Below are 15210 nucleotides of genomic sequence, written 5' to 3' on the forward strand. Positions count from 1 at the left end.
GCCTGCCCCCCCCCCCCCCCGCCCGCCGACAGTGCTGGCGGCATCTGTGGGAGCTCCCCGCTCGCCACTGGGCTCCCGCTGCCACCAGTGAAGCCATGCCCCTGCAGCTGCCGGGGACACATGCCATTCATACTCAGGGTGGTGGGGAGGCACAGGCCAGGTATAAGTCCTTGCAGGTGACTGTTCCCATCTCTCCCTCTGCCACGATGTTCCCAGGCTGCCATGCCAAGCACACCTTCTGCAACTCCAACCCCTGCAAGAATGGCGGCACCTGCTCGGTGGGCTGGGGGACCTTCTTCTGCAAGTGCCCGGTGGGCTTCGGGGGCAAGGACTGCCGGCAGGGTGAGTGCACACTGTGGGTGGTGGGGGGGAGGGCAGCTGGGTGGGCACAGATGAGTGTGCAGTGGGCCTGTAAGCAAAACCTGCAGGCAGGGGTACCATGGTATTCTGCCCGAGGCGGAGCTCACAGGTACAGGATAACTGTGCCCCCCCCATCTGGGATCAGAGCAGGAGCCCCAAGTATGTGAAGTCCCCTGCATGGGTGTGCGTGTCCTGTGAGGAGGGCTCTGGTTGCCCTGACAGCGGGTGCAGGAGAGAGCCCTCCACGGTCCTCATGCTCCTGCTTTCCCTTCCAGCCATGCCCCACGCTCACTATTTCCATGGTAACGGCCTCCTGTCCTGGGAGTTTAAGAGTGAGGTGAAGATCTCGGTGCCGTGGTACGTGGGACTGGCGTTCCGCACCCGCCAGCTGGATGGGGTGCTGCTGCAGGCACACGCTGGCCAATATACCACCCTTCTCTGCCAGGTACCCAGCTCGGAGGGACGCAGGGCTGGAGGGAGGGAGCCTGCCCTTTGGTAGCCTAATGCACAGCCTCTGGGGCAGCTGCTGCAGCCCGGGCTGGTCAGGGGCAGGCCCCTTGACTTACTCTGCAGCCCTGGGCTGTGCTCAGTGGGATACAGGGGATGCTGGCCAGGTGGAGAGCTGGGGTGTCCCCAGCCTGGCTGTGGGTGGTCCTTTGAGGAGGGCTCCTGGCTGACATGGGAAGGGCAGGACAGGGAGTGACGTGAGCTGTCTTGGGCCTTGCTTACCACTCCTTCCCTTACTCTCAGCTGGATGCAGGCCTGCTCTCCCTCGTGGTGAACAGGGGCGCCGGCCGCACCACCAAGCTACTTCTGGACCAGCTGCACCTGAGTGATGGGAAGTGGCATGACGTCCAGCTGGAGCTGCGGGATGTTCACAACGGGCGGGACTCACGCTACATCATTACTGTCAGCCTGGACTTTGGGGTCTACCAGGTCTGTGCTCTCCAGATGCTGGCAAGGGGGTGTCTCAGAGGTGGCACCAGCAGTGAAGGGTTGGGAGGAGGGCATGTGAGGGCCTGGCTGCCAGCACTGGGCTCCCTTGCAGGTGGTTATAAGGTGCTTGTCACCCTCCCTGTGTCTCCTGCTGACCTCTGGGAGGGAGCTCGGTGCCTCTGAGACCCTGCACCAATCCCCATGTACCTGGCTGGGTCTCTTCCCACAAGGCCTGCGGGGAGCGGGTGATGACCAGGGTGCCTTGCAGATCCAGACTGCAGGCAGCTTCACCTCACGCCCCCCTTCCGCAGGACACCGTGGTTGTGGGGAATGAGCTGCATGGCCTGAAGGTGAAGCATCTCCATGTCGGGGGGATCCCGGGGCCTGGCGAGGTGCAGGGTGGTCTGAAGGGCTGCGTGCAGGTAAGCGCTCAGAGTCACCCCCAGGGCTGCTCTGTCTCGTGCTTCTGCCCAGACAGCTCTGCGTGGAAGCCTTGGGGCAAGGGAGGGCAGTGGATAGCAGCAGCCTGGCAAGGCCCAGAGCACCTGGGAGTGGTGGTGAGAGAGATGGGTCAGGCTTGCTGGCTTGGCTGGGACAGTCATGCCAATCCCAGGCTTTACTGCACATCTTGCTGGGTTTCAGGGCGTGCGCCTCGGGGACTCGCCTACAGGGCTGGCATTGCCCAAGCCCAGCAGTGCCCTGAATGTGGAGGCAGGATGCAGCGTGCCCAATGCCTGTGATGCCAGCCCTTGCCCAGCCAACGGCATCTGCAGGGATGAGTGGCAGAGCTACTCCTGCACATGCCAGCCAGGTAGGGCCCTGCCTGCTTCCTGCCCTCCTCCCCTCCACTCCTACCCATTGCATGTCATAGATTCATAGATTCATAGATGTTAGGGTCGGAAGGGACCTCTATAGATCATCGAGTCCGACCCCCTGCATAAGCAGCCTGCTTTCCATTCCTCTCTTCACCCCTTTCCCCTGTGCCTGCCTTGTATCCTCTCTCCTGTCAGCTGTGTTTGGGGCCCTTCACAGCACAAGGGAAGCACCTGACATGAGTCATAACCTTGGGTCCCTCCACGAAAACCCCTGTGAGAGGCCAGGTTTACCTGGCTCAGCAGAGAGCCCCCACCCTATGACTCACCTCCATCAGCTCTAGCCTCTCCTTGCCTCTCCTGTGGCTGCCATCACTTCTTTCTGACAACACCGGGTGTGTCCCCACAGGGTACTATGGAGGGGACTGCATGGATGCCTGTCACTTCAATCCCTGTAAGAACAAGTCAGTATGTCGACGGCGGCCAGGCGCCCCCCTGGGGTATGTGTGCGAGTGCAAAGGGAACTTCTTTGGGCAGTACTGTGAACACAGGTGAGTCCTGGGTAGCTCAGAGCCCATTTTCCCCTGCCCCTGAGGTTGGGTCTCTCTCTCCACTGAGAGGCTCCCAGAAGGGTGCTGAAGCCCAGGCCAGGGATCAGCTTCAGCTGGCCTGGGCTCCTGTGCTGTGTTGTCACCAGCCTTTAGCAGGGCAGGTGCCAAGGGGAGGGGGGTGATGTCAGGTGGGGACTGAGGTGAAGAGTGGGAGGGCTGGGCACTAGGTGCTGGTCCCTGTTATTCACAACTCCTCCCTATGCTCTCTTCATTGAGGCAGGGTTCCCCCTTGGGCTGCCCCTAGGGTGTGCTCAGGCCCTGCCCCACAGCCATTGCAGGAGTTGCCCCCCACCCCACCCTCATTGTTCTGCCCTTTTCCAGGGGCTGCTGCTATGCCCAGCAAGCCCCTGCTCTGTCCTCCTTCCGAGTGAGCCTGCTTCGTCCCCTGCTGCGCTAGCCTGGAGCCTTGGCCAGGCTGGGCAGCTCTGTTCTCCGTTCTGAGCATGATGATGGGGACGCTGCTGCTGGCAAGTGTTGAGCTGGGCATTGAGGGGAGGGCCTCAGGTCACCATGGGTTTGTGTCCCAGGATGGACCAGCAGTGTCCCAAAGGCTGGTGGGGGAACCCGACCTGCGGGCCCTGTAACTGCGACATCAACAAGGGCTTCGACCCTGACTGTAACAAAACCAATGGGAAATGCCACTGCAAGGTAAGGAGTCACAACCTACCCTGCCTTGCCCTGCCCTGCCCTCTCCTGGACCCTACATGCAGCCTCATGCCCTGTCCACCCCCGCACCTGAGAGGTCACCCCGGGTTCCTCCTTCCCCTGGCACTGAGGGGTGGCGCTTGTCCCTCCTGCCTTTGTCAGTCTGTCTGGGGTGTGTTGCTGTGACTCCCTGTCCTGTGATGGCCTTGCAGCTGTCATGAACAGATGACCTGCTAGCTCCCAGGACCCTGGGAGACTCCGCATCGGTCTGCTGGGGAGGAGCTGAGCTCCCTAAATGCCCTGTGTCCCCTCAATCCTGCCCAGTACTTCAATGTCACCTCCTGCTCAAGCCCTGGGCAGGGCAAGGTGCTATGGCTGGGGAGACTTGCATGTAGTCTCCACCTGGGCTGCTGTGGGCAGACTCCTACTGTAACCACCCTCTGCCCCCACTATCTGCTCTGCCCCTGCTTCCCTCAGTTCTGCCTGCGCCCTCCTCTTCCCATGGGCTCTCCGGGCCTCTCTTCCTCCCCACAGGCCATTCTTTTTTTGCCAGCTGTACTGACAGGCCTCTCTTTGTCCCCGCCACTCCCCTCTCTGCACCTCAGCTCTCTAACCGCCTTCCCTGCCACTCTCCCATCTCCTGCAGGACTTCCATTACCGGCCCCAAGGCAGTGACACCTGCCTGCCCTGCGACTGCTACCCTGTGGGTTCCTCCTCACGCTCCTGCGACAAGGACTCAGGCCAGTGCCACTGCAGGTCTGGTGTGATCGGACGCCAGTGCAACAACTGCGACAGCCCCTTTGCAGAGGTGACACCAAGCGGCTGCGAGGGTGAGTTGGGAGCCCCTGGCCTGAGTCCCACCCCTGGATCAGGACAAACCTGGCTCTGGGGGCTTAGGGAGAGTCATCTAACCCCTGTGCCCTTTGTCCATGATTCTTTTGGTGAGGCACTTGGTTGCAACAAGCTCCCTCCCCCATGCACCCCATTAACTGCAGCATCTCTCTTCCCATTGGCAGTGCTCTACGACGGATGCCCCAAGACCCTGAGAGCGGGTGTCTGGTGGCCACAGACCAAGTTTGGCTTCTCAGCCCTGGTGCCTTGTCCCAAAGGTTCCTTGGGTAAGTGATCCGTCGGGGGGGGCAGTGCTTAGAGGGACTCCTGGCGGGAGTCCTGGAAGGGGCCCTCTTCCCAGGCTGACTGAGGAGGCATGAGCTCTTGCAACAACTCCCCCCACCCCCGCCCATGCTGGGTTGCTGCAGGCCAGAGCTGTGAGCAGGGCAGATCATCTGAGCTGCTCCTGCTGTTCTCATGTTTGAAGCAACAGGCTCCTGTTTCTGTGGGCTGGGAAGAGTGGGGAACAGTCCTTTGAGAGGGGAGGGCACTTTCCTTGGAAATGGAGCATGGAAAGAGCTGTGAGAGTGGAAGGGCCTCTATGAACCCTGCTCCAGATGCCTCTGTGGGGCCTCTCAGTGGGATCCAAGCTGTGTGACAGGAACAGCCCAGGGGCTGAACCCAGGCAGGGGCATGGGGCTCTTGGGAGCCAGGCTCAGAGCAGGCCCAGGATTTTCATCCCCACAAAAAACAGAATGGGCCAAAAGACCCTCTTTAGATCTTGAATCCTTCTTCCTTGCCCATCAGTGCAGTGGGTGGTATAGAGCAGAGGTGTCTGGCACTGCACCCAAAGTCCTGCCAGCTCCTGGCTTCAGTAGCCTGGAGCCAGGGAGTGTGCCCCAGAGCAGGGCCCTGCTGTCCTCAGGGTCCTGGAGCTCAGCCTTAGTGGAGAGTGAAACCCTCCCCAGCCAACGGAAGGGCAAAGGAATGCGGGGTCCATGGCCTGAGATGCAGGAGGCATCCAGGAGTCTCCCTGTGTCCCCAGAGCCCCGGGCAGTTCTGTGCCTGGGAAGTGCTGTGCCAATAGGGTGGCCAGCACCAATCCCACCCCTCCTCCAGACACCTGCTGGAAGAAGGTCGTTCCTCTCCCCCATGGCTCCTTCCACTCCTAACCGTGTTGCTTCTCTTCCCCATTTTCTCTCCCGTCTGATCAGGGTTGCGGGGTGCAGGTAAGGACCCGTTCCCTTCCCTGCGTGTTGCAAGGGCTGCTTTGCGTGGCTTTCCATTCCCTGCTCCCTGCCTGGCACCCCCATGGTCCCTCCGCTTTCCCTGATGCTTCCAGAGCTGCCAACCATGTTACTAATGCTGCACCTGGCCCTGGCTTCCTTGTACCACTGCCTGCCCTCAACCACTCTTCCTCTCCCCAAGAAACCTAACCTGCAGAAACCCCCGCAGCCAGGCATTGCCTTGCTACCGTTCTGTCTTGCTGCCTTTATGTTGCTTTGGAGGGCTGGAACTTGGAGGTGCTGCTTTTGCTGTGCTCAGGGGGCTGCTTGCAGGTAGCCCATAGCTTCAGCTGCTAGAGCACTGATGGGGGTTGGCTAAGAGGGCTCAGGACAATAGGGAGAGGCAAGTGGCTGCTGCTGCCACCTGCAACATGACACCTGCTTTGGGAAGGGAGCTACCCCAGTGGCCATAAGAGAGGGAAAGAAGGGAAGAGGAAGTGGAGGGCCTTTGGACAGACATGACATGGGGGGAAAGAGGAGGAACCCATTTGGACCAGTCAGGTTGGAGGCAGACATGGCAGGGAGACAGGTGCCTCCAGGCACAGCTACCACAAAAAGCAGGGAAAGGAACATGGCTGGCAAGCATGCTTAGGCATCCCAGCTACTACATAAGAGCTCTCTGTGCCTGGTAGACTAGCTCACGGCTCTTTGGCCAGGCCAGCTCTAGAGCTCTGCACCCCATGGCCTGGTTTAGCATTGCCCATGGGCTTGGAAAAGCAAAATGCTGTCAGCTGGCATCATGCCCCAGGTGTCTCATCACCCTCCAGGATGGCAGGGACCTGTCTTTCATTAGTTCCTTTGGTAGAGGAATCTAGTTTCCACACATTCTGCAGGATCCCTCCCAAGCTACAGGGACTTCCCAGACTGCTGGAGAGAGGTGGGGGAAGGTATTGTTTGGCCGAAATAAAGGCAAGATACAGAGAAAAAGGTGAGCGCACTGTGTGGCCCTAGCCTCCAGGACTGAGTGCTGTCTGCCCTTTCTGGCTTTGATGCTGTTGTTGATAGCACTAAGGAGAAGAAGCCTTCTGGGAAGACAGGGGTGATGGGGTTAGTGGAGAATGAGCAGGATGGAGAATGCCTGCTAGGTTGCTCAGAGGACCTTCTTGAAGCTATGAGATTTCATAGATTTCATAGATTCATTGACATTAGGGCTGGAAGGGACCTCAGAAGATCATCAAGTCCAGCCCCCTGCCCGAGGGGCAGGAAGTCAGCTGAGGTCATAGGATCCCAGCAAGATAAGCATCCAAATTTCTCTTGAAGGTATTCAATGTAGGTGCTTGAACCACCTCCGATGGCAGGCTATTCCAGACCTTGGGGGCTCGGACAGTAAAGAAATACTTCCTTATGTCCAGCCTGAAATGGACTTGCAGTAGTTTATAACCATTCGACCTCGTCATCCCTTGGGGCGCTCTGGTGAACAAACGTTCCCCCAGATACTGGTGGTCACCTCTGATAAACCCAGTCCTGGCTCCCCACTGACTCAGATCCTGGGCAAGTTGCTTCCCCTGTCTGAGCCTCCCAGAAACACAACAGCATGGATACACTCACCTCCCCGGAGGCACAAGAGTTGTTAGCTCTGGGACATGGCTCCCATGAGGACTGCATGCGGATGAATAGCTGACACCGCTGAGGGTGATGGCACGTGGTGGGCTACTGGCTATGTCATTGGAGTGCATGACATTGGTGTTGGTCTCCATGGCTCAGTCGGTGCTGTGCTCACTGGGTTTCCTCAGGGCCTGGTTGCCAGTGTGGGCACTGCCAATGAGTTTGGGTGTGGGAGGGTTTCCTGACACAGCTGGGTGCATAGAACAGTCCAGTCCTTTTTGTATGTATTCCATGGTCAGAGCTTCCCTGTGTTAAACAAAAGACCAGAGACCTTGTCTGTACTAGGGTCAATAAGCTGGTTAATTTACTAGTCAAATATTGTCAGTTGACTGGTCAATTGACTGCATGTTTTTGACTGGTCAAAGATTATAACAATTTTACAAAAAATCTATTTTTTTGGTAGTTTTTTGACAGAAATATGCTTTTTTATTGCTTTTGACACATTTGTAGTGGAAAATTTGTGCTTTTTTTATCTATTATGTGGACCTGTTGGCAGTTTTTTTTAGTTTTTGACCAATATTTGACCGGTCAATTGACTGAACTTTATTTGACAGGTCAAATACCCAACCTTAGTCTGTACCAGCATCACTGTGCCAGTCTGACCATAAGGCTATCGTGATACCAGTGTAGCGGGGCCAGGAAGCCTCCCTGTGGGGAGTTCTCTCTCGACATGTCAGATACAAGGCAAAAGAGAAAGATGTGGTGGTATCTGAGCAATGGATGAGGTGCAGGTGTTTCAGTGAATAAATGGATCTGGCCAGGCAGGCTGTGCTATGTTGGTCAAATCTTTAGTCCCCTTCAGGTAGGCACAGATCCCTCCATCACTATTCAGGGGTCCTCGGGCCTGAGTCCCAGTGATGCTGACTGGTGTTGCTCACTCCTGACTCTCCTCTCCCAGAGTCAGTCATACAACCTGATACAGGGGACAGGTCATGTGCCACAACTGGAAAACACCTGGGTGCAAGTGCTTGTGGGTGGTCCTCAGTCTGGCGGTGGCTCATCCCGGCTGATGAATGAATGGCTACAGAACCTGGCAGTATTCACAGAAAATCAGGGCTGCCTCTAATGCGACATGAGTTGGGGTCCCAGTGGGTAGCTCAGCTGGCCTGGCTCTGAGGAGGCAAGCACCATCTCTTTTGATGGTAGTGACAGAAGCAGCAAGTTGGCCCTGGACATGATGCTCTCCTTGCAGGCTGGGAGGTGGGGACTCTGGATTCAAACCCCTGACCTTTGCATCTCCTTTCAGGCTCAGCTGTCCGACACTGTGATGAGGGGAAAGGCTGGCTGGAGCCAGACCTCTTCAACTGCACATCGCCTGCCTTCAAGGAGCTCTCTGCACTGGTAATCCACAATCTCCTTGCACAAGGCAGCAGCTGTCTGCCAGGCTCTTGCCCTGAACAGCTAGATTCTCAACAGTGCTTGAGGCCAGATGTTCATGAGCTCTGCTCTCATCCTGGCACCTAAAAGGGAGCTGGAGTTTCCCAAGGGCTGAGCACCCAGCAGTTCTCCTTGTGACATTTCTGGGCAGGTTTTTCACTGAGCGCCATTGTGACAAACTTTTGGGAAAATGTGACTGACAATTGCAGGAAGGTAGCATGGGTCAGATTATTCCCCCTCCTTCTTTCCACCATCCACAGAGAGTTGACAGCTGTGCTCCCCCTCCCGCCCCATTCAGCCTGCTGTCAAAATGAATGAAGACTACCTATTGCCTGATCATTAAGACGAAATGATGAATCTTTAAGTTCACCTGACAATTCAGTGTCCAGGAATCTGGGCAAATTATTGCTGCTGGCTTTTTAATTTGCAATCTGTGTATGTCTGTGAAATTCTTTTACCCATCTGGGGAACCTCCTTTGCTTCTAATTTTTTATTTCCTTCTAATCCACTGTTCTGTCCCAGAGAAATGAGCCCCCACAAATCAACAGCTGTGGGTTGTCTGGGGGTCCAGATTACTGTGCTCTGCTGCTCCAAAGCCAAGTAACCTGGGCATAGAACAGCTGAGAGTCAGTGATAACATCAGATGCAGGACTTGGACTGCTCTGGTTATTTAGTCTGCCTCTGTCAACAGTAATACTGAAAACTCTTGTAACTGGATGAGACTGGAGAGACCAAAAAAGAAGTATTAGGTGTTCTTTCTTCCAGTTTCTTGACTTTGCACCCAGTGGCTTTAGCTAACATAGCCAGTTTCACCGTGTTTGTGGGCAGTTTCTCAGGAGAAGAGTAAGCTATGCCCTGTGGAACAGGAAAATGCAATAGTCAAGCAGCCAGGGCAGGCCAGTGCACATGAGGAAGCACAGCACTAGAAACATGTTTTTGTCATTGTCCAGACTCCAGGTTGATGGTGTCTCTTTAACTACCAGATCCTCCTGCATGAATTTAGATGATCCAAATGCCTCTGTCATCAGGGGTTTCGTGTCTTCCACAGGAACAGTTTGCAAGGGCAAAGCTAGCCAGCTGTCATTGCAGGCAGTGCCTAGTCTCAGACCTCCCACTGGCTTGGTGATTGTGCCTGAAGAGAACCTTTATACTGCCTATCTCCCTGGTTTCCAAGATGGTCCCCAAGCTTGGCTGGACTTGCTGGGCATCAGGCCCTGCTCCCCTTTATCCCAGGGTTTTCTGGGGCTGGAGTGATGCAGCCACAGCCTGACTTAGCACTACTTGATCTCCTGTCCTTCCTCTCTGCTGGCAGCTGCAGGGCCTGGAGAGGAACGAGACAGAGCTGAACACCATCGAGGCGAAGAAGCTGGCCCTTCGGCTGCGCACAGTGACTGACCAGATGGAGCGCTACTTCGGCAATGATGTCCACATCACCTACCGCCTCCTGTCCCGCCTGATGGATTTTGAGAGCAGGCAGCATGGCTTTGGCCTGACAGCCACCCAGGATGCCCACTTCAATGAGGTGAGTGCCAGGTGCAGTGGAAGGTGTCCTGTACTTCCCTGGCCAAAGGCAGCAGAGCCTATCAGTGCTGTCCCAGGACCAGCCTCAGTGCAGCTTCTTAGGTAGATTCTTGCAGTGTCTCATCCCACCCTGCCCATCACTCTGCCTGTGGCAGGTTCTTCCTCACTGGGGTAGGGGACCGGCCCTGCTGCTTTGTTCAGCCTGTTTGTTATTAAAGAAGTTGGATGCTTCAGGGAGCACTGGGGAACCCAGGGACTGAAATGAAACCAGTAATTCCCAAATAGTGGCCCACTGACTGCTGGCAGTCCATGAGGCCGTGGCACATAGCCTGCAGATCGTACCATGTGCCCACTTTTCAACTACATGCTTGCTGACAAGGGTTCAGAATGGCCCATAAAGAACTGGTGGAATCCAGTAAACCAAGAAAAGGGTGATGGAGACTCTCTAGGAGGAAACCCTTTCTGATACTGAGAAGGTCCAGGGCCTGGGATCTTGTCTCAGTAAGAGCAGAAGAGTCTCATGGGGGCTGTGCTTAGGTGTGGACCCAGCTCTGGAGAAAGGAGCATCCCAAACACCCCAGCCTTCCTGGACCAGAAGCTGCCAGTGGGTCACTTGGTGGGGGAGCTCGAAGAGAGGCATTTCACTCTCAAGCTCTCTAAGGACTCTGCCTTTTGGGTCTGTTTGCAGAACCTGTTGCAGGCAGGAAGCTCAGTGCTGGCACCAGAGAATCGTGAGCACTGGGACATGCTGCTGCAGAGTGAACACGGCAGCGCTGGGCTGATGGAGCGGCTGCGAGAGTACACGGGCACGCTGGCCAGCAACATGAAACTCACCTACCTCAACCCCGTGGGCGTGGTGACGCCCAATATCAGTGAGTAGGCCGTGGCTGGGAGTAGTGCCAGGGCAGAGGAGGAAGCCCTGACACCTAAGACAACGGGCTAACAGGGGTCAGAAGGATCAGTGAGACCAGTGTCATGTCTCCCCAGCTAAAGTGGGGGGTGTCAGCTGGTGAGCAGAAAGGGTGGACTTTCCTTTGACTCAGCTGTGCCCTAGTGGAGTGTGATGCTGTTGGAGGGACTTCAGCTAAGTAGGTATCCCCCTCTCTGGGGTCCACACACACTTCCATGGATGTCTGCAGGAGTCGGGGACCACGGGCAGTTAGCCTGAGTCTCCTGGCTCAATGGCAGTCATTCCAGGCCAGCTGTGATCTGTGTCCCCAGCAGTGTCACTTGGAGAAACCAAACACACCTGCCAGTCAGTAGCCAGGCATGAGCTGGGCTCCTGGGATGTACCTCCTCTCCAGCCAGCCCCTATTGGTAACTTCACAGGCAGCTGCTGGGGAACAGCAGTTCTCCCCCAGGAGCACTGTTCCCTCCTGGTTATTCCCTGTAAACCCTTGAGTAAAACGTCTGCTCACCACAGCTCTGGGCAGCTCCTCCCAGGTCATAGCCTGACAGAAGGGGCATCCCAGGAGGGCTCCATTGGCTCGAGAACAACCGGGTATGTCAAGATGGCTCCTTCCTGCTTGACGTGTCTGTGGGTTTGGCATGTGCATCCACGCATGGTCCCCTCACTGTGTGGTCATGGCTTGGGGGGGATGTGCAGTGGGGAGGGGGTGCGCACATCTCACAGGGATAGGACTCAGACCTTCCTGCTCACTTCAATTGTGGCCTCAAGCCCACTGCAATGTGCCATCCCAAAGAAAAAAGCCAATGTATTAACCCTGGCTAGGCCTCTCACACTGGGCCCCCAAACCGAGCAGCCGGAGGTCCTGACTCTTCTTCTGCCCCCCATGCAGTGCTCAGCATTGACCGCATGGAGAACCACACCCATGTGCGGAGACGCTACCCCCGCTACCACAGCAGCCTGTTCCGGGGCCAGGCCCTGTGGGACCCCCACACCCACGTGGTGCTGCCGCTTTCATTGCTCACCCCCCTCAAAGCAGAAGGTAAGCAAGTGTCTGACCTGAGCCCCCCAGCCCCAGCCTGGCAGGGACCAGGGCTGCTCTGCTCAGGGCTGCACTGTACAGAGGGCACAGCAGTGCCCGGAGTTCAGTCCTGGCTGTCTGATTCTGTCTGAGTCTCTTTTCCACAGCACCCCACCACCAGCAGGTCAGAGGGCCACTGGGCATCCCCACGTGCCTCACCCCACAGGCTCATATAGTTCTTGATGGGGCCTAGGCAGGAATGAGCAGATCCAGGCTGGCAGGCAGCTCCCTCTGACTCAGTAGCCTCAAGCCAGCAAAAGCTGGGAGCCTGCCCAGTCCCTGAAGGAAGAAAGCATCTTGCATTACTCTTATGGTTGTTGCTGAGACTATGCTGGGCTCTGAAGGGCCTTCCCAGGCTGTGTGTGATGCTGCACAGCCCCAGAGAGCAGCATCCAGGAGGCAACTCCTGGTCCCTGGAGAGTGGCTAGGATAGGAGAGGGAAGGGGCCGTGGAGCTCTCGGGGCTTCTCAACACAGCCCCAGCTAAGGCAATGTGTTTTATCTACTCTCCTTTTCCAAGAGGCTCCCCTCTGTCTGCAGCATCGTGCCTAGTGAGACAGCCTGAGGAGCCTGTCCTCACTTCCACCGGGCCCTGTGCTCTGTCCAGGTCATGCCCAGAAACCAGTCCCTTCTCGATTTGTCTCTCTGACCCGAGCTCCATCCACAGTGGTGCCGACACCTGCAAGCAGTGAAGGGAATGACACAATGTGGACCTCGCCCCCCAGGCAGGCCCTCCCAGACCCTGAGCCTGCTGTCACCATCATCATCCTCATCATCTACCGCACACTGGGGGGACTGCTCCCTGCCCGCTACCAGGTGGATCGCCGCAGCCTCAGGTACCACCCACCACACAGTCCTCAGTGTGGCCAGCCTGCTTGTGCTGGGGTAGACTGCAAGCCAGCCAGGTGCTGCCAGCCTGGCAGGGACCAGAGCTCAGGACTCTTTGCTGCTTGCCTGTTGGCTGAGCCAAGCTGTCCGGTGGCCTGTGCAAAAGGAGCTGGGGTCCCTGCCCAGGTCCCAGGATGTGGGTGTCTGCACTGCTAATGCCGTTCACACAATTGGCATTGCTTGCCCCCATGTGGCAGCTTTGAAGAGAAGACCAAGGACTGGGTAGACCCCAGGGAGCTGGCTTGGGGCAGGGTTGAGTCTGGCTGGGTCTCCATCAGTCTCTTCCATGGGCACAGAGATGCCACTAGCTCTGGCACTGCTACTCTCTGGGAAATGGCCTGGTAAAAGCCCAGCTTTGTGACAAGGTCCCTGTTGTCTCTTGCAGACTGCCCAAGAACCCCGTCATGAACTCCCCTATTGTGAGTGTGTCTGTGTTCAGCAACCACACCTTCATCCAGGGCACCCTGGAGGCACCACTGGTACTGGAGTTTCGCCTGCTGCAGACGGCCAACCGGAGCAAGCCCCTGTGCGTGCAGTGGAACCACTCCAGCCTGTAAGTGCCCCGCCAGCGTCCAGGGCCAGCACAGACTCCCCCACTGGGTGTTGCCCAGAGGAGTCAACTAGTTCCCTGCCTCCCCCTCACTGCCATTGGTGCTGTGAAATCCTGCTAGTGAGGGTGTCAGTGGGGGGAGCAGTGGGGAGTGGAACTGGCTTGACATGGCACCATCTTCTGGGGCAAGGGGATTTGCACCTGTGTGCTGTGAGTGGAACTGGCACATAGCTATGCCCTTGCCACCCTGGGTGGGGGTCACCAGCCTCAGTCATCCCTGCACCCTTGCACCTCCACATCTGGAGCTTTGGAGAAAAGACCCCCTCCCAGCAGCCAGAGGGTCCCTGAGCTGTAAGGCAGGTGCCCAGCAGGCTGTGACCCTCCCACCCTCGCTGGCTGCCTCTCCATGGGAAGAGATGCAGTATGGAAGACCTGGTCCTTTCAGAGTGCTCTGTGTTGTCTGGTTGCTGCAGGACTGACCCTTCCGGCTTCTGGACAGCAAGAGACTGTGACCTTGTGTACAGGAACACCACACATGTGCACTGTCAGTGCTCCCAGTTTGGCACCTTTGGGGTCCTCATGGACAGCTCCCACCGAGAGGTAAGCCAGCCTCTGCAGAGGGAGAGGGCAAGGGCTGAGGTGGGATGCTGAGAAGGGCAGGCCAGGGTCGTGAGCCATACAGTTGCAGGTAGCATCCATTGCACAGGTGTCAGAGAGAGTCCCAGATTGCTTCTCTCTTTGGTGTCCTGAAGGGAGAGGGAGAAAGAGAGAGGAGAGAGACCTTGGAAGCCTGCACATGCCAAGTGTCTTCCATCCTAACTCTGAAGCTTGTTTCTGGCTTTCTTCTCCAGCAACTGGAGGGTGACCTGGAGACCTTGGCCATTGTCACCTACTCCCTGGTGTCTCTGTCCCTCGTGGCTCTGCTGCTGACCTTCTTCTTCTTGACATGTCTGAAGGGCCTCAAGTCCAACACCCGGGGCATCTACTCCAACATAGCTGCCACCCTCTTCTTCTCTGAGCTGCTCTTCCTCCTGGGCATCAACCGCACTGAAAACCAGGTGAGGGGCAGGAGTCAGCCCTCGTGCAGCCAGGCAGGAAGAAGCCATCAGACCAGGGAGCTGTGGAGGGGAGAGTTCTGGGGAGTGCTTTGTATGGAGAACTGGTCAGAATGGGGGGCACTGGAAGAAGGAGCCCTGGAATGAGTTTGCCCAGTGGGATGCCCCAAGGTCTTCTGGAAGTATCAAGGAAGAAAAGGAGATTTGCACTGGAAGGAATCTCCCCCCTCAAAAAAATGTCCTTGTCTGTTAAACCACATCCATCCTTTCTGGGCTTTATGCCAAGATTCTCACCGCAGACTCAGTCTCTGTTGCCTCCCGGTCCTGCCCCGGTGCTGGCCCAGGTGTTGAGTCCGGGTACAGACTCAAGGGCACTGAGAGCAGCTGGTGGGACAATGAGCTGCCACCTCTAGAGGATGTGGTCCCTCCCTCCCAAAAGTGAAGATTGTGCTGGTGGCAGGAGAGATTCCCAGAGCCAGGATGGGAGAGCTTCAAGGTCTGAGCTCCAAGCGTCTGCCTCCCTGAGAACATTGCTTAACCCCTGCCCAAATCCCCTACTAACAGATGGGGGAAATGATTGGAGCCAGGCTGCAACTGAGTGAGAAGGTGGTTCATTCCAGGCTTTGCTATTTCCTTTGGGTCCTGATTTCCAGCCCCTGTCTAGAGGAGTGGCACTAGCAGCCTGGACCAGAGGCATCCAGTAGTTAGAGCAGAATGGGGCCCTTGGTGTGCTGCAGGGGTGGCAT

The 15210-nt window shown here is 56.9% G+C and overlaps 1 protein-coding gene across 1 annotated transcript in view; it reads left to right on the forward strand.

Annotated features, from left to right (window-relative positions):
- CELSR3 (cadherin EGF LAG seven-pass G-type receptor 3) overlaps positions 1-15210 on the forward strand; it is a gene marked incomplete at its 5' end in the record, with an annotated part of 59632 nt that overhangs the window by 31443 nt on the left and 12979 nt on the right. Inside the window, 17 exons of the mRNA XM_025196803.1 lie at positions 217-342; positions 636-805; positions 1111-1296; positions 1608-1718; positions 1939-2107; positions 2518-2659; positions 3247-3367; positions 4011-4194; positions 4381-4482; positions 8333-8427; positions 9776-9985; positions 10673-10856; positions 11784-11933; positions 12639-12807; positions 13245-13412; positions 13883-14009; positions 14261-14467. Of these exons, the coding sequence (XP_025052588.1) occupies positions 217-342; positions 636-805; positions 1111-1296; positions 1608-1718; positions 1939-2107; positions 2518-2659; positions 3247-3367; positions 4011-4194; positions 4381-4482; positions 8333-8427; positions 9776-9985; positions 10673-10856; positions 11784-11933; positions 12639-12807; positions 13245-13412; positions 13883-14009; positions 14261-14467 (2621 nt within the window). The remainder of the gene's footprint in view (positions 1-216; positions 343-635; positions 806-1110; positions 1297-1607; positions 1719-1938; positions 2108-2517; positions 2660-3246; positions 3368-4010; positions 4195-4380; positions 4483-8332; positions 8428-9775; positions 9986-10672; positions 10857-11783; positions 11934-12638; positions 12808-13244; positions 13413-13882; positions 14010-14260; positions 14468-15210) is intronic.

This window comes from Alligator sinensis, unplaced genomic scaffold (assembly GCF_000455745.1).
Source record: "Alligator sinensis unplaced genomic scaffold, ASM45574v1 scaffold839_1, whole genome shotgun sequence".
In the NCBI taxonomy this organism is placed as follows: Eukaryota; Metazoa; Chordata; order Crocodylia; family Alligatoridae; genus Alligator; species Alligator sinensis.